The sequence below is a fragment of the Indicator indicator genome, chromosome 26, assembly GCF_027791375.1.
Source record: "Indicator indicator isolate 239-I01 chromosome 26, UM_Iind_1.1, whole genome shotgun sequence".
Classification (NCBI taxonomy): domain Eukaryota; kingdom Metazoa; phylum Chordata; class Aves; order Piciformes; family Indicatoridae; genus Indicator; species Indicator indicator.
This window is the reverse complement of record NC_072035.1, coordinates 9,817,431-9,839,056: the sequence shown is the minus strand read 5'-3', so window position 1 is coordinate 9,839,056 and position 21,626 is coordinate 9,817,431. Positions and strand designations below refer to the sequence as shown.

The 21,626-nt window shown below is 48.4% G+C and overlaps 1 protein-coding gene across 2 annotated transcripts in view; it reads left to right on the top strand.

Annotated features, from left to right (window-relative positions):
* The window catches only part of HECTD4 (HECT domain E3 ubiquitin protein ligase 4), an 89,389-nt gene extending 70,249 nt beyond the window's left edge, over positions 1–19,140 (top strand). For both annotated transcript variants that reach the window (XM_054392495.1, XM_054392494.1), the window contains exons 60-76: positions 593–772; positions 1,095–2,398; positions 4,780–4,987; positions 6,453–6,676; positions 6,762–6,913; positions 7,397–7,503; positions 8,374–8,497; positions 9,838–10,028; positions 10,629–10,775; positions 12,520–12,639; positions 12,782–12,937; positions 14,230–14,333; positions 14,708–14,929; positions 15,810–15,976; positions 16,597–16,792; positions 17,560–17,782; positions 18,515–19,140. In XM_054392495.1, coding sequence (XP_054248470.1) covers positions 593–772; positions 1,095–2,398; positions 4,780–4,987; positions 6,453–6,676; positions 6,762–6,913; positions 7,397–7,503; positions 8,374–8,497; positions 9,838–10,028; positions 10,629–10,775; positions 12,520–12,639; positions 12,782–12,937; positions 14,230–14,333; positions 14,708–14,929; positions 15,810–15,976; positions 16,597–16,792; positions 17,560–17,782; positions 18,515–18,651 — 3,962 coding nt within the window. In that variant the 3' untranslated portion in view covers positions 18,652–19,140. The remainder of the gene's footprint in view (positions 1–592; positions 773–1,094; positions 2,399–4,779; positions 4,988–6,452; positions 6,677–6,761; positions 6,914–7,396; positions 7,504–8,373; positions 8,498–9,837; positions 10,029–10,628; positions 10,776–12,519; positions 12,640–12,781; positions 12,938–14,229; positions 14,334–14,707; positions 14,930–15,809; positions 15,977–16,596; positions 16,793–17,559; positions 17,783–18,514) is intronic.
* Positions 19,141–21,626: the final 2,486 nt, after the last annotated feature.

The window sequence follows — 21,626 nt, the reverse complement described above, 5'->3', positions numbered from 1 at the left end:
AATAAGTTATCCATGCAGAGCAGTGTGCCCTCATGGTCTCCTGGGGTGCATTAAGAGTGTGGCCAGCAGGTCAAGGGAAGTTCTCCGCCTCCTTTACTCTGCCCTGGTAAAACCACGTCTGGAGTAGTGGGCCCAGTTGTGGGCTCCCCAGTTCAACAGGGGCAGGGATATACTATAAAATGTCCAATGGAGGCTATGAGGATAATGAAAGGAACTGAAACATCTGTCTGATAAGGAAATCCTGAGAGACCTGGGGCTTTTTAGGGGAGTTGAACTTGATGATCTCCAGAGGCCCCTTCCAAACCCTACCATTCTATGATTCTATGACTTAGATATACACAGGCTAAAAATAGTTGTATTTTATATGCCAGGTAAATTAAAGGTTATCTGTGCAATGATAATTACAGATTATATCAGCTTACTCTTGATAAATACTCCTATTTGTTAATTACAAAACACTAAACAGAGACAATTCTCGGTTAGCATAAATATAGCCTCAAAAAAAAAATAATCCTAAAAGAGATGTTACTGCTCTGATTTGACAAATGCCTGGAGTCATGCTAAGTGCTTGCTTTGATCTTTTTTTACCTAGGAGTGTCTCCTCCTCCTGGAGCTGTGTTGGTCTTGCATTCTCTTCCCCTTGAGTTCCCCCTGGCAATGGCATTCACAGAGCAGCTGTTGACTTGGAAGTTGGAAGATGGGGATGGAAAATCAGAAGATGAACTGGATACTATTCCTGCTTCAGTTCTCTTGCAAGTAGTGGAATTTTTAGGTGAGGATGGTAGTGTTTCCTTAACAGTGAACACCAATGATGTGCAGGCTGGTGGAGAGTGTAGAAAAAAGAAAAATTACAGCTAAGAAGTGTTTCTGAGCTCTTCCATTATATTTTTATAAACCGTTGCATTTAAACTACAGACGTTTTCTGCTGATAAGCACTTGTTGGCATAGCCTTCCTGTCTGTCTGACTGCTGGCACACTGACATGGAAGTGACATTTTCTTGTGCTTTTAAAAATGTTGCTGTTGAAGCTCATGTGATAAAAACTTCCCAACAGTGACATCCTGCTGACTCCCATGTCTTGCCTTCTCCACACAGGGAACTTTCTCTGGACGACTGACATGGCAGCATGTGTGAAGGAGTTGGTATTTCATCTCTTGGCTGAGTTGCTTCGCAAAATTCACAGCCTGGAGCAGAAAAAGAATCCAGCAGGATTGTCATCTTCCATTGCCCTTCAGCTCAACCCCTGTCTAGCTATGCTGATGGCATTGCAGTCAGAACTTCACAAGCTGTATGATGAAGAAACACAAAACTGGGTGTCTGGAAATGCGTGTGGTGGTTCTGGTGTTGGAGTGGCTGACCAAGGAAGGTTCTCAACATACTTCCATGCTCTGATGGAAGTCTGCCTTGCTGTAGCTGAAGTAACCTTGCCCATCAACATGAGTGTAACAGCTAATGTGATATCTTCAACAAGTGCCCCAAATCTTAGTGACTCTTCATCCTCCTCTTCGTCTTCTCCAGGACAGACACCACAGAGTCCAAGCTTGCTGTCCAAGAGGAAAAAAGTCAAAATGAAGCGTGAGAAGACATCATCTTCAGGCAAACGCTCCTCATCCAGAGCAGCCGACGCAGACGCTGCCATCCTCAGCATAGGAGGAAGCAAGCCTGAGGATATGTTGTGGTTTCATAGAGCACTGACTCTGCTTATAATCCTCAGACACCTGACCAAAAAGGATCCTCAAGGGTTGGGTGTGACAAATGATGCTGTGGCAGATGCCTGCCAAGCACTGGTAGGTCCCACAGCTCACAGCCGCCTGCTGGTCATTTCTGGCATACCAACTCACCTGGAGGAGGGCACAGTCAGGAATGCTATCAGAAAGGCTTGCAATGCCCACGGGGGAGTCTTCAAAGATGAGATCTACATCCCTCTGCAGGAAGAGGATCCCAAAAAAGTCAAGGACAAAGCAGAAGGAGGAGAGTGCAGAATGGAACTGGAAAAGCCAACTGTTTCAAGCAGTGCAGACAGCCTGGACATCAGCAGCTCCAGCAGCGTCACCCCTGCCATGAGTGTCAGTGCTTCAGCCTCGACAAGCCAGGCTTCCCTCTGCAGCTCACAGGGCATATCTCGGACTGTTAGTGACATCTCAGTTGACCAGTTTCAAGCTGGGCTGGAGCTGGCCATCCCACCAGGATTGCTAGAACCACACGTTGTTTCCAGCCAGGAGAGCTTGGATCTCTCCCACTGCAGTACTGGAAGCCTTGGCAGCCTGGGCAGCCTGGGGGAGCCGCTTGACAACGTGGAAACAGCCTCTGTGTCTGATGTTGGATCCATGTACACGGTCACGTCTCTGGACAACCAGCCTCTGCTCTCACGGCCCATCAAAGGTTTTGCTGTGGTGGAGGTAAAAAAGCCTTCAGTCAGGAGGAGGGTGCTTTTGGGTCAGGTTTTTCTGAAACAGTGAGATCTGATTCTAATAACTTGATTTTTAACCTCTGGCTTGGAGAAGTGCTGTACTTCTTGTGCTTTGTGTGTGCCACCATGATCTGGCTGTTGGAAAAAGTGTGCTCTATTTTCTCCTGTAAAGATTCTTCTGCTTGGCTGAGGCCACAACTTGAACAGAAGGTACTGGTAGCAAGGTGTATCTCAGCATGGATCATGGGTGCAGAATACATGTATGTCAGTGAACAAGCAAGACTGAGGGGACTTAGGAGAGCTCAGCTTGGACAGGATTGCTGAGGAGCACAGAAGTTTTAGTCTCTGTTGACTTTATCTGTACCATTCAGTCTTAGAAGCATTCACTGTGTCTGGAAGGACAGGAGACTTAGTAGTGGAATTATCAAGTGGCAGTATTAAAACAGAAGAAAGTACTCCTGTATGATCCAAGTTGAGAATCTCATTTCCACAAGGTGCTGCAGAAGTCAGGAGCATAAATGAATTCATGAAGAATTAAGTTCATGGAGGGTGTGCAGACTGGCAGCTGTTACAGCACAGCAGTCACTGCAGCCTTGGGAAATCTTTAAACTGCCAATTTCTGGAGACTGAGAGAATATGTAAGGGAAAAGATCTGTTCATTGCCTCTTTCATCTGATTGTCTTCAAAGGCTTGCTACTGGCCACTGCTGGAGATTAAATTTAGAGATAGGTGGCCCTTTGGTCTGACCCACAAGGCAATTATCTTTAATAACTACATTTTCCCATATTTTAAGCCATCCACAGATTCCTCTCTAAAGTAGCTTAGAAGAGATGATGAATTTTGTTGATGTCTGGTTCCAAATTAATTTTTAAAAGCGTTGTGGGTGGTTTTCATTGATGCCAGATCCCTCTAGGTTCTCAGCTCTGCACAAGAACCCTTCCTCTCTGTTGCTGCTCTAACCCCATGCTGCAGATTTATCAGAAGCTTGCGGAAGCTTAGCCAATTCTGATAGCTTGTGAACGCAGGGAGACATTTCTGCACAGTCTGGGGTTGTATCAGTTTCCCTTATAGAAGAAAATCAGCTTATTCAGATGGAAAATCTTCAGTTGCTATTCTTAAGCTCTTAATTGACACAAAGACACTAGAGTTGAAATAAACCATCAAGTGTGTACAGAAAGCTGTCAGCATATTCACAGTGAAGCCTACTCCAAGTCTGTAGCTGCTCTGATAATGATGCATGGTGGTTTATTCTCGGAATCAAAGGAAATTATTGTTCCTGTTCCCACTTTGTGGAGCTGAGACTTCAAGGCCCGTGCCAACTTAGATCTGTTCTTCTGAACGGAGAATTGAAGCAAATAATGACAGGTTTCCTACCTCAGTCTTAACTGATTGTTCTGATGGTTCTAAGGGCTGTCTCCAGGCCAAGAAATGGAATAGCTGCTTCAGATCAGCTGTGCCTGATTAACTCACAGCATGGTGATTTTGGTGGCCAGATGTTCTTAGAAAGAATGAGAATGGCCCTGCAGAAAAGGACTTGGGCTACTGGTGGATGAGAAGCTGGACATGAGCCAACAATGGGCACTAGCAGCCCAAAAGACCAATGGCATCCTGGGCTTCATTAAAAGAAGTGTGGCCAGCAAATTGAGAGAGGTGATTTTGCCCCTCTGCTCTGGTGAGACCTCACCTGGAGTGCTGTGTCCAGCTCTGGAGCTCTTAACACAGGAAGGGCATGGACCTGATGGAGTAGATCTGTAGAAGGCCATGAAGATGATCAGAGGGCTGGCCACATCTCTGATGGGCAGAGTCTAAGAGAGTTGGGGTTGTTCAGCATGGAGAAGAGAAGGCTCTAGGCACACCTTAGAGCTGCATTTCAATATCTGAAGGGGACCTACAGGAAGGCTGGGGAGGGACTGCTCAGAAGGGCCTATGGTGATAGGAAAAGGGGCAATGGTTTGAAAGTGGAGCAGGGAAGATTTAGGTTGGACATTAGGAAGAAGCTCTTCACACTGAGGGTGAAATACTGGAACAGGCTGCCCGGGGATGTGGTTCAGACCCCATCCCTGGAGACGATCAAGGTCAAACTTGCTGGGGCCCTAAGCAACCTGATCTTGTTGGGGGTGGCCCTTCTGACTGCAGGGGGTTTGGAGAAGATAACCTCTGAGGGTCCCTCCAATCCAATGCATTCTGTGATCCCATGGTGTTTGCTAGGCTGAACCTGAATCCTGGTACCAAATGTAGAAGAGTGTTAGAAGAGATGCAACACTGATTATCCACATGGGGAGGGGAGAAAGCTTCAGACCCAAATTCATAGTACTGAAAGTTAATTTGTCTTGTCAGAATTCCTCTTAACTACTTTCCTTATTTGTACAGATAAGGTCAAGAGCTAAAATAGAGAAAATCCGAGCCAGCCTGTTCAACAGTAGTGATCTCATTGGGTTGTCAAGTCTGGATGGTGAAGATGAACTGATGGAAATGTCAACTGAAGAGATTTTAACAGTTTCTACTGTAAATCAGAGTTTATTTGACACACAGGGGAGCCCAGCACTAGAAGATTATTTCAATGATAAGTCAATAAAAGGTATGTGGGTTTCATATGGGCAAATATCTCACTTGTATTCTGCATTTTTGGGGGTCGTAGAGGGGTCAAATTCTCCTTGCTGATGTAAATTTGGTGTGACTCACAAACTGAGGGCGAGCCAGGGTGTGATTTCAAAGCAAGTTTCCTCCTTCTCATCAGTTGGCAAGCAGCTCTTTGCAATCTGAACATTGCTCAGCTGTCCTCACAGCTAATCAAACAGCAAAACAAAAGGAGAAAAAAAAAAAGCCAAACCCACAGAACACTCCCCACCAACCTGAAAATTACTGAGTTTAGTGACTTGTTGGAGGAAACAGCCACTTTCACAGTGTTCCACTGTTAGACATACCATAATCTTAGAGTAGAAACTGTTCAAGTAGAACACCTTAGTCACTTATGTTCTCTCACAATGTGAAAGCTACAGAGACCCCCAACAGACCTGGAGTGGGCCTGAACTGGGGAGCAGGGGAGGATAATACTTGGGGGAAGTTGGGCTGATTGCTGTTTCAGTTGCCAGGTGTCAGTGTGAACCCACACAATGTCATTTTTATACTGGCATCATAAACAATCTGCTTTCTTCATTCAAATAATAATTACAACCTGTGGCCAAATCAGGAGAAGGCATCCAAGTTGGTGAGTGAAAAGCTGGACAGGAGCCGGCACTGTGTGCTCACAGCCCAGCCCCCAGACATGGCCTGGGCTGATCTCCAGCAGGGTGAGCAGCAGTTGGAGGGAGAGGATTCTGCTCTGTTCTGCCCTGCTGAGACCCCACCTGCAGTGCTGGGGCCAGCTTTGGAGTCCTTAGCACAGGAGACACTCGGACTTCTTGGAGTGGGGCCAGAAGTGATGGGAAGACTGGAAGCCCTCTGCTCTGAGGCCAGGCTGAGAGAGTTGGGGTTGTTCAGCCTGGAGAAGAGAAGGCTCCAGGGAGATCTTCTGGTGGCCTTTCAGTGTTTCAAGGGGCCAATCAGAAAGCTGGGAACAGACTTTTTTGAACAGGGCCTGTTGTGACAGGACAAAGGGTTGATGGTTTGAACTAAATGAGGGAGATTCAGACTGGAGAGAAGGAAGAAATACTTGATGCTGAGGGTGATGAGGGCCTGTCCCAGGTTGCCCAGAGGGCTGGTAGATGCCCCATCCCTGGAACCATTGCAGGTCAGGTTGTCTGGGGCTCTGAGCAACCTGCAGATGTCCTTGCTGACTGCAAGGAGTTGGATTGGATGACCTTTAAAGGTCCCTTTCAACCTAAAGCATTCTGTGGTTCTCTGACTTCTCTGTTGTAAATGGGGTGTTACAGTGCAGAAAGGCCAAGTTTGCCAGTAGAAGTTTTCTAAGTGGTTTCCTCCCTCCAGACAAGTGATGTGATACAACATTTTAGCTGAATGCAGACTATGTTTGTACATTTCAAATTCTGAGCAGTTGCCACAGTATTCTCTACCATAATTGTGCTTCTTTTGTGTTTTATTAGGTGAGAAATTGGTCCCAGGTGCTCGGGAAGTCCTCACAGAAATATTTAAGAGCTGTGTCCATTCCGAGCAGATGCTGAGCCTCACTCCAGCAAAACCCATTAAGGTTGCTGATATTTACCTTAGTAAAGAGCAGATCAATTCTCAGACTCCTGGAAACCTTCTCCATGTGTTCTTTACAAACGTCCGCCCTCCAAAGAAAGTGCTGGAGGACCAGCTGACCCAGGTAGTGCTTTGAAAACTCTTGTCAGCATCTTGTTGTGTGACTGAGGAGGGAGCAGTGGGTAATTGTTTCCTTTCTGTCTTGGAAGATTTTGAGGAAGTATGGTGTGCCCAAGCCAAAGTTTGACAAGAGCAAGTACAACAAGGCAGGCAAAGAGCAGCACCCAGTGAAAGTTGTGAGCACCAAGCGCCCGGTTACCAAACCACCTACAAAGGAGAAGTCCATGCTCAACAGTGTCAGGTTGGTGTCTTCAGCCTTTTGACAATTGTGAGACATTTGGTTTCTCTTTAGGAATCCAGGCTGAGTGGTGAGTAGCTGAGAGCAGCCCTTCAGAGAAGGACTTAGAGGTACTGATGGATGAGATTTAGACTGGGTATTAGGGACAAATTCTTTGCAGTGAGGCACTGGAACAGATTGCCCGGGGAAGTTGTGGAGGCTCCAAGCATGAAAGCATTTGAGACCAGGCTGGATCAGGCTTTGAGCAACCTGGGACTGGTAGGAGTTGGCCCTGCCTATGGCAGGGGACTTGGAACTAGATGATCTTTAAGGTCCCTTCCAACTCAAGTCATTCTATGATTTATATTCCTCCTCCCTCTCTATTTCCACATATGGATTGGAGAGGGAAACATGATTTGGAGATCACAGAAGTCCTTCAAGGCATGTTTTGGTTTCTGGAACAGATGAAAGAAAACTTTCAAGCTAACATTCATTTTCATCCTTTAGCCGGACAGCCTTAAGTGAGAAGAAACCTACTGTAAAGCCAAAATCTCCTGAGAAGAGCAAACCTGAAGAGAAGGACCCTGAAAAGTCTCCCACAAAGAAACAGGAAGGTAGGAGCTGTGTGGGATTTTTTCTGTAGGATAACATCCTAGAAAAGAGAACCTTTTTTTGTATTGCCATGCTTGCATGATGCCATGAGAGATTTGGGTTGTCTTTGTTTGTGATAAGGCTAACTTCATTTGGTTATATAGTGATTTAAAATGCTGCTTTCATTTATGATCTGTAAATCTGCACTCATCAGTGTAAGTGGGAGCAAACCATGCTCATGCAATTTGTGCAGCTGTGTGTAGACCACATGAATACATCGGGTGAAGAACTGACTTCCTACAAGGTGTAATTCAAGGCTTTTCTTGTGCAGTGAAGATTAGGATATCATGGGGTTGAACTGGGTGGTTTCAAATCATGTTTCTCAACTTGTATAGGAAAAGTATTAAGTTACAAGAGGAGAATTGGATGGAAGAGAAGCTTCAGATGCCACAGAACTAGTCTATCCTTGAAGGAGAGAGCACAGCCATGCCGTCACAGGGGTTAGTTCCAGGGTCTTGCTTGATGTTTCACTCTCTAGTCAGGTGGAAGAGAGAATAGATAGGAGCTTGGGCTCCTGTAGGAAACACCAGGTTAGCTCAGAAGAGGGAAACTTCAGTGTTCAGCCAAGTATGGATCTGTCAAACCCAGTTAGATACTTGGAGCTGTTCCAGAGGACAGCTGGGGATTTGTGTCCTTGAAAGAATGAGTGTCATTTGCTGAAGGAGCTGAGTAGCATGGTGTTTAGAACTACTCAAAAAACAAGCCATGGTGGGATGGGTACAACCAAGAGAAAGCTGTCAAGTAGCCACCTGATACACCAACCAGTTTCCTCTGTGATGTGTAGACTTTGTAGTAAGTCATTAACTATGTGATGGTTCCATCTTTGCTGCCAGTTCCTGAGGAGAAGTACTTGACCCTGGATGGATTTCACAGATTTGTGGTGGACCGCTCCAAGCAGGATATCCGTAGTGTGTGGAGAGCTATTCTGTCCTGTGGGTATGATCTGCATTTTGAGAGGTAATTGTTGCACATCTTCACTGGTTAATTGTGTTCCTTCTCCATGTAGTGTTAGTAACATGCAAGCTTCTACACATAGGTGCAGGGCCTGTGGAGAAAACTGTTGGTTATTTTCTTCAAACATGCTTTAGAAGTCACTGTGCTGTCAAAGCTCAGGTTCCTGAACTCTTGCCCACAACAGCTGACAAAATCATGTGCCATGCTGTCCTTCAGAGCTTCCAAATTGTGCAGTAAATTGGCCTGATGAGCTTAGAGATTCATCTGGCTGTCTCTGGTTTCCTTCCTCAACAGCTTTCTGTTCTGTGCACTGGGTAATTGCTTACGCTGGCAGTGTTGTTACTGGGTCAGTGCTCATGTAGAGGAGGGAACAGTTCCTCCCTTGTTAATATTGTGCAGGAAGAAAGTCCCTTAAATGAATCCTCCTTATCTCTCTGTGTCAAGCCCCAAGCTAATTGCCACATCCCCTTCCTCTGTATCTGCTTCAGAGCATAAAGTAGTAAGCAAGCTTAATAGGTAGCTGCTTAGTATTTAATACCAATGAGTCAAGGGAGGTGATAAATCACTTCTTGTTCTCATACTGGAGTTGTAATGAACCAGCTCTGCTTAAATGGGGAGAGAGGTATAATGAGCTACCTGGTGAGCTCAACATGCTCTTAATAAGCACTTAGTAAGTTACATGCTCTTAGTAAGCAGTAATGCACTCATGTTTCAGTAGATCTTAGTCTTATCACACAATCCCACCATGGTGAGGGCTGGAAGGGAGCTCTGGAGATCATCCAGTCCACCGCCCCTGCTCAAGCTGGGTCACCCACAGCAGTTTGCCCAGGATCACAATGTCCAGGCAGGTTTGGAATCTCTCCAGAGAAGGAAACTCCACCACCTCTCTGGGCAGCCTGCTCCAGGGCTCCAGAAGCCTCACACCAAAGAATTTTCTCCTCCTGTTTAGATGGAACCTCCTGGATTCCAGTTTGTGCCCACTGCCCCTTGTCCTCTCGCTGGGCATCACTGACAAGAGTCTAGCCCCATCCTCTTGCCCCCACAGGTTGTTTAGCTCTTGATGAGCACTGAGCAGATCCCCTCTCAGGCTGCTCTTCTCCAAGCTCAACAGCCCTAGGTCTGTCAGCCGTTACTCCTCACAGAGATGCTTCAGGGCCTTCAGCATCTTTGTAACCTCCACTGGACTCTCTCCAGTAGTTCCCTGTCTCTCTTGGGCTGCAGAGCCCAGAACTGGACCCAGTACTTGAGATGTGACCTCAGTAGGGCAGAATAAAGATGGAGGAGAAGCTCCCTCAACCTGCTGGCCACACTCCTCTTCATGCAGTGTGCCCTTTCCATGCCAGGTGTGCCTGCACTGATGCCAGACATGCTCAGAAAGCCTCCCGGAAGTGGACCCTGGAAATGGACGTGGCCCTTGTCCAGTACATCAACAGGCTTTGCCGGCACCTCGCCATCACACCAGCACGACTCCATCCCCATGAAGTTTACTTGGATCCAGCTGATGCAGCAGATCCCAGAATTTCCTGCTTGTTGAGTATGTATAGGCAGTTTGCATGGAGATCTTCTTCAGTGGCAGAGCTGTTTAGAGCTCCTGAGTGACCTGGCTGTCCCCCAGGTAGTTGGGACATTCCCTTAGGGGCTGGAGGCTCTGTGGGCTGAGGTGAACATTGAGTCTGGGTCTTCTCTCTCCTTGGGTGTGTTTGTGCACCACAGTGGCATTGTTAGAAATGTACTGTAACTGTCTTCTGAGCAGATCTGCTCAGAGAGGATGGGGCAGGAAGACACCTGGTGAGTTCAGCATGCAGGGAGAAGGAAGGTGGGATTTTGCTTCTGGATTTAGGCAGAATTCCATCACTTAAATCCTGTTCTCAGCACTGAGTTACTTTCTGGAGGGTCCTCAGATAACGCAGGTTCAGTGATGGTGAAAGACACTGGACTCAAACACCCAGAAACTCAAGGAAGGAACGTCACAGGTCATGGCTGTGCTTGCATCGTCAGCCCTTTTGTTGATGTGCAGAGATCAGGAGCGGCTTCTTTGGAAGAAGCTTGTGTGGCTCCTGGGCTGAACCTCCTGGGACTTCACAGTAGGTAGTGAATCTCTTTGCTCTCTCTGGCTGGATGTTTCCCACCTCAGATGTTCCAGTTGAAAGCCTGCGCCTACGGTTTGCGCTGCTCCAGTCTCTCAATACCACCATGGAGACCTTCTTCCTGCCCCTGGTGGAGCTTCGGCAGACGGAGATGTACGCGAACAGCATCGCTGCGCTGCTGCAAGAGGCCAAAGGTCAGTCTCATGGGACATGTGGCTGTGGCCTCCAAGGGTGCACCAGGTGGAGTGTCTGAGTATCTTCTGCAGAAGATTGTGACAGGTATCCATGTGACAGAAGGGAGGACGTGGAGGGGAGAGGGAGAGCCAGACAGTGAATGCATCACCCTGCCAACAAAGGCTCCTTGGCTTCATTCTCAGCCCAGTGAGCTTGGCATGTGGTCAGTCTGAAGAGACCATCCAAAAACAGCACTGCAGAATCCCAGCATGGTGGGGATTGGAAAGGACTTCTGGAGATCAGTCCAGCTCTCCTGCCTAAAGCAGGGGCACCCACAGCAGGTTGCCTTAGGTTTGCAGTGTCCAGGAAGGTTTGGAATCTCTCTGGGGAAGGAGACTCCACAACCTCTCTGGGCAGCCTGCTCCAGGGCTCCACCACCCTCAAAGTGAAGTTCTTCATGTTTAGGTGGAACTCAAGAGCACTTGTCAGTGTAGGAGGTATTTCTTGGACTGTTTTTTAAGTGAAGGGGTGTATTCATGCAAGTAATTGATAGACACTGTGCACCTTTCTTGATGTGGAGGGGGTTGGCCCATCTTTTCTTGTTTGTGGGTGTCCTTCAAACATGCCTTTGTGATCTTGAGAATATCCATAAATTAAAACTCCTTGTCAGTCAGCAAGCTGCAGATCAGGTGAAAGTCCTAGGCTGTGTTGGCATCCTCAATATCATTGGACTTGTAGAATTACAGAGGTCAAGAGAATACTGACTGTGCATTGGCCTTTAAAATAGTGTTTACAAACCTTCATTAGACAACAAACCAGCCCAAGATGTAGGTCATTACATTTCCTGAGCCTGTTTTCTTCTGAAGAAGAAGATGTGGAATTCTCCAGAGGTGTCAGCATGGTTAAGAAGGGTTTTGTATTGCCCTGTAAACCCAGTATAGAGAAGTGAGGAATGTTCAGAGATTGGTTTTTATAGAGCCTGTATTTGTGGTGCAGTGTGGGAGTCCTATTTTTTTTTCTCATGTTTTCTTGCCTCTTAACATGACTGTCAAAACATCTCAGATTTCTGAAAGCTCCTTGGCAAAGTGTTTGTGATTTACAGAGATGCTGATGGAGTCGCTGGGATCTATTTATATAACATCAGGGTTGTGCTCATGGCTGCTCTAGCCCAAAGCATCTCTTCTAGTAAACATCAGTAACAAAGGCTTCAAAAAATGAATTAGCCATGTCTGACCCACCTAATGAAGGATGATCAGAGGGCTGGAGCACCTCTCCTATGGAGGCAGACTGAGAGAGTTGGGGCTGTTCAGTCTGGAGAGGAGAAGGCTGCAAGGAGACCTTATTGTGGCCTTCCAGTATCTTAGGGGGGCCTACAAGAAAGCTGGGGAGGGACTTCTTAGGATGTCATGTAGTGACAGGACTGGGGGGAATGGAGCAAAACTAGAAGTGGGTAGATTCAGATTGGATGTTAGGAAGAATTTCTTTATCATGAGGGTGGTGAGACACTGGAACAGGTTGCCCAGGGAGGTGGTAGAAGCCTCATCCCTGGAGGATTTTAAGCCAGGCTCTGAGCAACCTGATGAGAGGTGAGGTGTCCCTGCCCACAGCAGGGTGGTTGGAGCTGGGTGATCCTTGAGGTCCCTTCCAACCCTGACAATTCTGTGATTCTATGAAATTATTTCTTTTATGAACAACAGTAGAACAGTTCAGGCAAAGCTGTGGCAGGATAGATGAGCTATACTGAAATTTTGCTTCATGGTTTAGGTTTGATCTTCTATGACACAAAAGTCACTGTAATGAACAGAGTGCTGAATGCCACTGTCCAAAGAACTGCTGATCATGCAGCCCCAGAAATCACCCTGGATCCCTTGGAAATCGTTGGAGGTAGGAGAACCAAAAATCCTTCTTAATCTCCATTTTTAACCCATTGCAGCAGGTCAGATCTGTTCTAAGTGAGCTCAGATGCTCACAAGTGTGAAATACACTGAGTGTGGGAACCTCTTTCTTGTCTTTTGCTGTCAAACAGGGGAGATTCGTTCCTCAGAGAATTCCTACTTCTGCCAGGCAGCTCGGCAGCTGGCCTGTGTGCCCTCCTCCCAGCTCTGTGTCAAACTGGCCAGTGGTGGAGACCCAACCTATGCCTTCAACATCCGCTTCACCGGGGAGGAGGTGCATGGAACCAGTAAGTTGGGATTAGAGCTACCAGCGTGGGTGGCATCAAGTACCATTGTGAGAGCTTACTCCAGGTGGAATCAGAGTTTGCACCAGAATGTGGCTTACTTCAAGGAACACTTGGTGATCAGAGAGCTGGAGCACCTCTCCTGCAAGGACAGGCTGAGAGAGTTGGAGTTCAGCTGGAGAGGAGAGGGCTCCAGGGAGACCTTAGAGCAGCACTTCAGTATCTGAAGGGGACCTGCAAGAAAGCTGAGGAGGGACTGTTTAGAAGGGGCTGTGGTGATAGGATGTGGGACAATGATTTGAAACTGGAGCAGGGGAGATTTCTATGTGTGGGGTTTCATTTTGTAAGATGCTCTCCAGCCCCCTTTGGATAGCAATTTCTTTGGGTGCTGGATCCCTTGGATGCTGCATAGGTTGCACCTGCTCCAGGAGGAGACTTGATTTGATTTAAACCAGAGCTGAGACAATCTTGGTTTGCAGATCTGTTGAATAATTGATAAGGCAAAGCAAATATCAGCTGTGTGAGAGGGAAGAAAATTGATCTCTGCTATCTAAATTAATGTGCTCTGTATACTGATTGTAACAGAGCCTTTTGGAGGTTCAGGGCTGTATGGAGTTAGAGAAGAAAAGCCCTAAATGCACTTCTCATCTTACCAGCCAGCTTCATCTATCAGACTGTGTGAAGTCAAATTCTTGTCAGTGTGCAGCTATTAGCTGAACAAAGGGCTCCTTGACGCCTTCTCTCAAGGGGAATTCTTTTCTTTTTAAGGTCTGTGGTAGCTATTGACAGTATCTCTGAAGAGATAAATGTTATGTCCACAGCTCAGCATCTGCAATGATTTCTGCTGCATTGCCTCACTGCTCTTAGCTGTGGCAGTGCTCTGTTGCGAGGACAGCGCCATTCATCTTCTGATCCAGTCACTAATTCCATCTGCAGGCCAAGTGATAGAAATGTTTGTCCTGTCTTAACACACAGAGAGTTGAAAGACAAAACCCAGTCTTATAGCGAGCTGGAAGACAAAGCAGCACTTAGGAATTCAGCAGGGAGCAGTCCAGTGGATATGTTTTGTTTGTGATTTAAGCTATTTACGTGTGGACTTGCAGGTGACCAGTCAGATGGCCTAGCTGGCATCTATCCCACCCTTGTCTGACCCCCAGGTCTGTTCAGTCAGAGACATCAAGCATGTAATACAAAGCTTGAAAGCTGTTTTCAAGGAGAACAGCAAATTCTGGGTTAAAAGGCAGTAGGGACAAGCCACAGAGGAGACTTCACTCTTTTGCCCCTCTCTCTTCCAGGTGGATCTTTCCGTCACTTCCTTTGGCAAGTCTGCAAGGAGTTACAGAGCTCCTCGCTCTCCCTCCTCCTGCTGTGCCCAAGCTCTGCAGTCAATAAGAACAAGGTGTGGTGTCAAGAGCCCAGGTTGCTTTTCTCTTTCTGAATGCATGTTTTTGACCAGGAGCTGGACACATTCACTTAGCAGTAGAGACATGCTCCAGATAACAGCCCCCCAGGGGCCTACTGGCATGAGATGATCCCTCAGGTCCCTTCCAACCCAAACCAGTCTGTGATTAAGTGATAACATGATGTGATATCACTGGGTAACACTTGCAGGCTCCCTGCCACGCTTGAGCAAATCCTTTTGTAGCCAGGTAAAGAGTATTCAGCACGTTAAGATCAGGATTTTCACAAGCCTTTGAACTTGTGGAGCTGCAGTGTTTGCACCACAGGTTAAATGCAGCTTTGTGTGCTCAGTTCTGGTGTTGTTTCCTCCAGGGGAAGTACATCCTGACCCCCAGCCCTATAACCTACGCCGAGGAGCAGCTCTTCCATTTCTTTGGGCAGCTCTTGGGTATTGCCATTCGAGCAGACGTTCCTCTGCCACTTGACCTCCTGCCCTCCTTCTGGAAGACCCTGGTAGGAGAGCCCCTGGATCCTGATGTGGATCTCCAGGAGGCTGACATCCTCACCTACAACTATGTCAAAAAATTTGAAAATGTGAGTAACTTTTTTCTTTTTTCCCCCTCCCCTCCTGTTTTTTTCAGTGATTCCCCCACAAGCACCTTCCAGCAGCAGTTAACTTTACTGCCTGCACTAAGTGGTGGTGGTTGGCCTTATGGCTAGCAGATGGTTTTTGTGAGCAAGGATGTGAAGTGTTTTGGACTCACTTAGGGCCATGAGGATGATCAGAGGGCTGGAGCACCTCTCCTACAAAGACAGGATGAAAGAGTTTGTCCAGCCTGGAGAAGAGAAGGCTCTGGGGAGACCTTAAAGTTGCATTTCAGTATCTGAGGGGAACTTACAGGAAGGCTGGGGAGGGACTGCACAGATGATAGGATGATAGGATGAGGGGCAATGGTTTGACACTAGAGCAGGGTAGATTTAGCTTGGACATTATGAGGAAGCTCTTCACGATGAGGGTAGTGGAATACTGGAAAAGGTTGCCCAGAGATGTGGTTGAGACCTCATCTCTGGAGGCATTCAAGGTCAAACTTAATGGGGCCCTGGGCAGCCTGATCTAGTTGGAGATGTCCCTGCTGACTGCAGGGAGGTTGGACAAGAAGACCTTTGAGGGTCCCTTCCAACCCAATGCAGCCTGTGACTCATCTTGAGTGCAGGATTTTATGTGCTGACAGCTGGGAAAAGCTGCTTGGTCTCCTCTGCTGCTGGGCACTGTGGGATTAAAGCTTCTGAAATGTTTCCTGGAACCTGGCAGTGCCAAAGCAGAAAATAACCCACCAGAGCAATCACTGGCTTGGGCTGCCTGTGGTGTCTCCAGATGATGGGATAAGTGGGCTTTGTGTGCTGTGGTGATACCATAAGTGAGTCACAGTACAACCTGCTGGGCTTCAGATGTTGCTCTTGCCTTTTGTGACAGATCAATGATGAGACAGAACTGGAAGCCCTGTGTGCAGAAATTGCTTCTCAGCATCTGGCAACAGAGAGCCCTGACTGCCCCAACAAGCCGTGCTGCAAGTTCACTTACCTGACCATGACAGGAGAGGAGGTGGAGCTCTGTCCCAGAGGCAGGCACATCCCAGTGGGGTAAGTAACAGCCTTGGCAGGATGTTGTGCTGCCTTACATGGAAAAGAAGCATCTCTGGGGTAATTTTCCAAGCACCAGGCTGTCCAGAGATGCTCTTGATGGTTGGTCTCAAGATCTTAGAGGTCTTTTCAAACTGAAATAATTCTGTGATTCTAATTTTTGAAAGCAGCTGAAGGCTGGAACAATCTGGGAAAGCTTTACATGTGCTGACAGGAGCAGGGAATCTCCAGCACTGCTTCTTGTTCTGCAAAGATGGACAGCTGAGGAGCAGTGCTCATCAACTGTTTGATGGATTCACTGAACACCCACAGCTGTGAGGCTTGTGAGAATTGGGCATGTGTGAGGGAAGAGGAGGAGGAGGAAGTCGAGGGAAGTGGAATTAAATTGGGAAGCATCAGAGAATCACAGGATGGGTTGGGCTGGAAGGGATCTTGAAGATCATCCAGTTCCAACGCCCCTCTCATGGGCAGGGACACCTTCCTCCAGGCCTCAGAATCGGAATGCTTAAAACTCACTCTTGAGTGTTCAAAGGTGGAATGTCCCCATCAGACCCTCCTGGGGTGGGGCAGGAGGGCTTCTGTCTGCTCCCCTCTCTCATGCTGACTCCCTGCCCCTGCAGGTGGGAGAACAAGGACGTGTACGCCACAGCCATCCGCAGCCTGCGGATGCGAGAGCTGCAGACCCCGGAGTGCATGACTGCTGTGCGTGCTGGGCTGGGCTCCATCATCCCCCTGCAGCTCCTGACCACGCTCACCCCTCTGGAGATGGAGCTGAGGACCTGTGGGCTTCCTTACATCAACCTGGAGTTTCTCAAGGTGGGAAGAAGTGTGGCTGCTTTGACAAAAGTCACCTGTCTGACACCTGGAGGAGAGGATCCTCTCGTGTGTGGAAGGTGTTAGGGGAGAACCTTCTGCCGTGGTTCAGCCAGGATGGTCCTTGTGGACCACTGGCCTGTGCTTGGACAGCCTCCTTTGCCCCAGGGAAGCTTCTTGAGATTCAGGCAGTGAGAGGAGTGTGGCTTGTTTCAGAGAACAGTAATGAATTTGCTCGTTAACATCGCATTGTAAATCTGTCTCCATTTTCTTGAGCTCTGTTCACCATTTACCACTTGAGCTGAGTATTTTGAATTGCAAATGGCTTCTGAGTATCTAAAATGAGTCTGGAACAGGCATCTTCTGGTCCTAAATGCGTTCATCTTGTTACTGTGAGAATCGTGTCCTGAAAAGCAGTGTTCTCCTGTGCCAGAAGCTGCCAGAAGCTCAGCCCTGGGTGTTGGTGTCAGTTTGTGTTTCCCTTAATCAGCAGTGATACTGAACTGCCCTGGTGCACCAGTCACACACAGGAGCAGTGTCCACCACCTGCACTGCAGGGGAGACACTCAGCCAGGGCTGCTGGAGAAGCTGCTGGGCTCCAAAGATTCAAACCCACCTGTATCAGCACTCTGCCATGGCTGAGTGGGCACGGCAGGGAGACTTTGGAGAATGGTGTGGTTACCCTGCCCTCCTGTGCTGTTCAAGTGTCAGTGGGGAGAAGCAGGCAGGGAGCAGAGCAGCAGGGGCCATCTGTCTGTCTTGTCTCCTAGGCACACACCATGTACCAGGTGGGCCTGATGGAGACTGATCAGCACATCGAGTTTTTCTGGAGCGCGCTGGAGATGTTCACGCAGGAGGAGCTCTGCAAGTTCATCAAGTTTGCCTGCAACCAGGAGAGGATCCCCTTCACCTGCCCGTGCAAGGACGGGGGCCCTGACACCGCCCACGTCCCACCCTACCCCATGAAGATCGCGCCCCCTGACGGCACCGCAGGTGTGTTCAGCGCTGCTGCTGGCCTGGCTCTGCCTCCCACTGCCACTGTGTGCAGGAGAGAGGCAGGTCAGCATGGCTGGAAATACAAATCCCACCGTGGTGGGGGTTGGAAGGGACTTCTGGGGAGCATCCAGTCCAACCCCCGCTGCTAAAGCTGGGTGACCCACAGCAGCTTGCCCAGGATCACAGTGGCCAGGGGGGTTTGGAAGCTCTCCAGAGAAGGAGGCGCCACAACCTCTCTGGGCAGCCTGCTCCAGGGCTCCAGCACCCTCACACCAAAGAAGTTTCTCCTCCAGTTCAGGTGGAATCTCCAGGGTTCCAGGTTCCAGTTTGTGCCCTTTGCCCCTTCTCCTGTCACAGGGCATGGCTGGAAGGAGAGCGAGCTTAGTTTAAATGACATTAAACTCTTGAAGAAGAGAGAGAGTTTGGTTTTAATCTATGACAAGAAATATTGATAAGCTTTAACTAGTTCAGACCTTGCTCTCTACCAATAAGAGACTTTGTGTAACTCTGGCCTCATGAGCTTGTAGACCAATTGGGACTACCAGACGAGTACCCAGCTGAGGACTGGTGGAGCAGCCCAGCAACCTTTGAGGTTCAAGCAACACCCAAGAGGCAGGGATTCCATTTCCATGCTCATTAGTCTTAGGCTTGGGGGCAGGATGCTTTTGGAGAAAGAGGTGAAGAGCACCTGGCATGTTCCAACCCTTTGTGGTGCTTCCTCCCCCGCAGGCTCTCCCGACTCGCGGTACATCCGCGTGGAAACCTGCATGTTCATGATCAAGCTGCCGCAGTACTCCTCGCTGGACATCATGCTGGAGAAGCTGCGGTACGCCATCCACTACCGGGAGGACCCGCTCAGCGGCTGAGGGGGAGCCTGGGGATGCCTCGAGGTGACCTTCTGGATCATTCTGTGACTCTGCTGATGCTGGAAACCCTTCAGTTCCCCTGCAGACACCTCCTGTAACACTGTGTGACCAGCTGGAGGTTAATTTATTCTCTGACCTTTTCATTCCCTGTTACAAATAATTACTGGAAGACTCACATTTTGTATTCGTAGACTTCGTGGTGGACTGGTTCTTTTTGCTGCCTTGTTTGTGGAATATTTGTAGGATAGTTTAGTAAAGACCAGTTTGTGTCTAATTTAATTTTGAAGAACCTTTCAACATGTACATTTCTAATTTTGTAATTTAGGAGGAGATTTACCCAAGGCAAACACTGCAACAGCCGAGGGTGTTGGGAGCTGGGGAGGCTGCTGAGGCTGCTCTCCCCTGACACATTTTTGAGTACAAAGAAACAAAAAAAGGAAAGAATGGGGCCTGGGGAGGGAGTTGTTGCAGGAGCAGCACGCAGCCCCTCTGCTGTCATGGCTCATGCAGAACTTTTAACTCTTGCTTGAGTTTTGGAGCAGGAAATGTGCTGCCAAACTGCATGTTCACCTTCCCACCATTGTCTTAGGACTTGAAGCAAGCACATGTGGGTAGTAGCCACAGCTGACTGGGGGTTTTCAGCCAGACACTCTTGATTAGGAAGATCCATTCTTGAAAGAACAGTGAAAGGGCCTTAATTCAGTCAGGTTCTTGCCCTAGAGGTTCTTAAATGTCCACTTTGAGCAGTAACACCACCACTTGTTGTCATTAAAACACTCACAGAAACCAAACAGCTCCTCTCTCTATGGTGTCAGATACCACAGTGCAAGCTTTAAACCCTGACCTTAGCCCATTTCCCAGCAAGCTTCCAGAGGAACCAGTGTGAGCTTCAACACTGGGACCTCATTTTTGTACTCAAAAATGGTCTCTTGATCTAAGAGCTGTCACGTGGGAAGGTGACAGCCCAGAAGAGGCTGAGGTGGGGGAAGGCACAAAGTTACACATCGGAAGGTGACACTTCTGTTTGCTGTGGAAAGATAGAAGTGGACTACAGGGAGCGAGCGATGCTCCAGGTTTAACTCTTGTGGAATCCACCCTGGGGTGGTTTCAAAACACCACATCAACATCTGCATCTTCCTTGACTTGTCTACAAGCTGGGCCCAGCACCAGGCACGTTGAAGAGCCGCGGCGTCGCTTTGTTCGTGGCTCCAAACCGGGCACTGGGGAGAAGGACCCAGGTGCTGGAGAAGAGAAGAGAAGGGACTGAGGTGGCTGCTGCTGCACTGCTGGGCTCAGGACTCGGTGTGAGATAAGTGCCAGTGCTCAGCTGCACCGCGGTGCTGGCTGCCCTCTGCTGTGCCCAGCACAGGAGGGGGCTGCGGTTGGGGGGTGTGTGGCTGTCCATGGAGGTGAGTGTCGTGAGTCTCTAGCAGGCAGCACCCACTCCTTGGGCTCGTCCGTGGTGGTGGGCACTGCAAGCTGTATTTATTGTACATTATTGTGAATAGGGGCAAGGGGGAGCGTGTGGTGCTCGGGAGAGAATGTGTGAGACAGAGCAGAGCCTCGAGCAGTGTGTGTGGTCTTGTTCTGTGAGCGAATGGGGAGCTGTGTGTGAAACAGTTGTAGGGGTAGTTGTTGGCATACAGAGTCTCCAAACCCTGTGCTTAGCAAAGCTGTGGCCCCCTCCCCTTCCATAGTGCCCGTCCAGAGGAGCAGGTACACCTAGGAAGAATATTTACTCTTGAATCTTGTCCATTTCCTGGTAGAAGCATCTATGTAGCTGAGATGTCACTCAGTTAGCCCCAGCACACCTGGAGCTCACAAGGAGCGAGGGGCAAACTAAGCAGCTTGGAGCTGAGTCCCACTGGGATGCACGCTCCCAGGCCAGTGCCATGGGGAAGCGTGAGGAGCCTCAGCAGGACCTCAGGGCAGAGCTGCCACATTTGGGGCCTCTCCCCAGCCAGGGGCCGGGGCTTTGGGTTTGTGCTGGGGGAAAGGGGCTGCTTGCAGGGGCTGGAGAGCTTGGTATGCCAACGCTGCCACGCCATCTGAAACTGCTGCTACTGTCTGTCTGCTCCTTCCAGAGAGCACCTTAGAGGGGAACCTATCCACCTGTGGGCCCCAAAGAGCGTGCTGTGAAGTTACTTGATACCTATTTATTACAATGAATTATTTATGAGTACAAATAACAAACTTTTAGTCAATGCTGTGTTTTTACACCTCGCTGTGTGAAAAACAAAGCTTCTGAGACAGAAAGAACAATGTCACACCACTAACTAACCTTCATCACCTCTGGGGGGTTTTCTGAAGCACAGTGTGAGCCCTGCAAGAGAATCAAGTTGGTGGGGGGTGGTTTTGGTTTGTTTTCTTTTCTTTTCGGGAAGGGAGGAAGTGCTGCAGCAGTTGGGACTGCAGCTCTCAAATGGCCTTTTAATTAAAGCTTTTCTAATCATCATTACTTCCTTGTGCTTTAAATGAGATTTGACATTGTCTGTAATAGGCTTGTTTGTCAAAGCAAAGATTGGTTTGTGATTATTATTATTATTATTTTTTAATATATATTCAATTCAGAATGTAAAGTTATAAACTAAACAACAGCCAAACTCTGGAGCTGGGTGTTCGTTCTAGCGCGGTCTGTGTCCATCTCGGGTCTGTACACAGCATTAACCTGTTAAGTGCTCTTGGCCATGGAGTGTACACCTGTATAAAGCAGATTCTCAACACCCCTCCAGGCGTTTTGTGTCCTTATTTGGGGGCTGCAAGCAATGGGAGAAACCCTCAGCTGGTGAAGCTGCATCAGGGTAGGGGATTGGAACTGCTACAAACGGTGCTGCAGGCCTCCTGTCAAATCCTACTTTCTGTAAGAGGCTAGAGCGGGGCCAGAGGAGGGCAACGAAGCTGGTGAAGGGGCTGGAGAGCAGGGCGGGGGAGAAGCAGCAAAATGGAGCTGGGGTTGTTCAGTGTGGAGGAAAGGA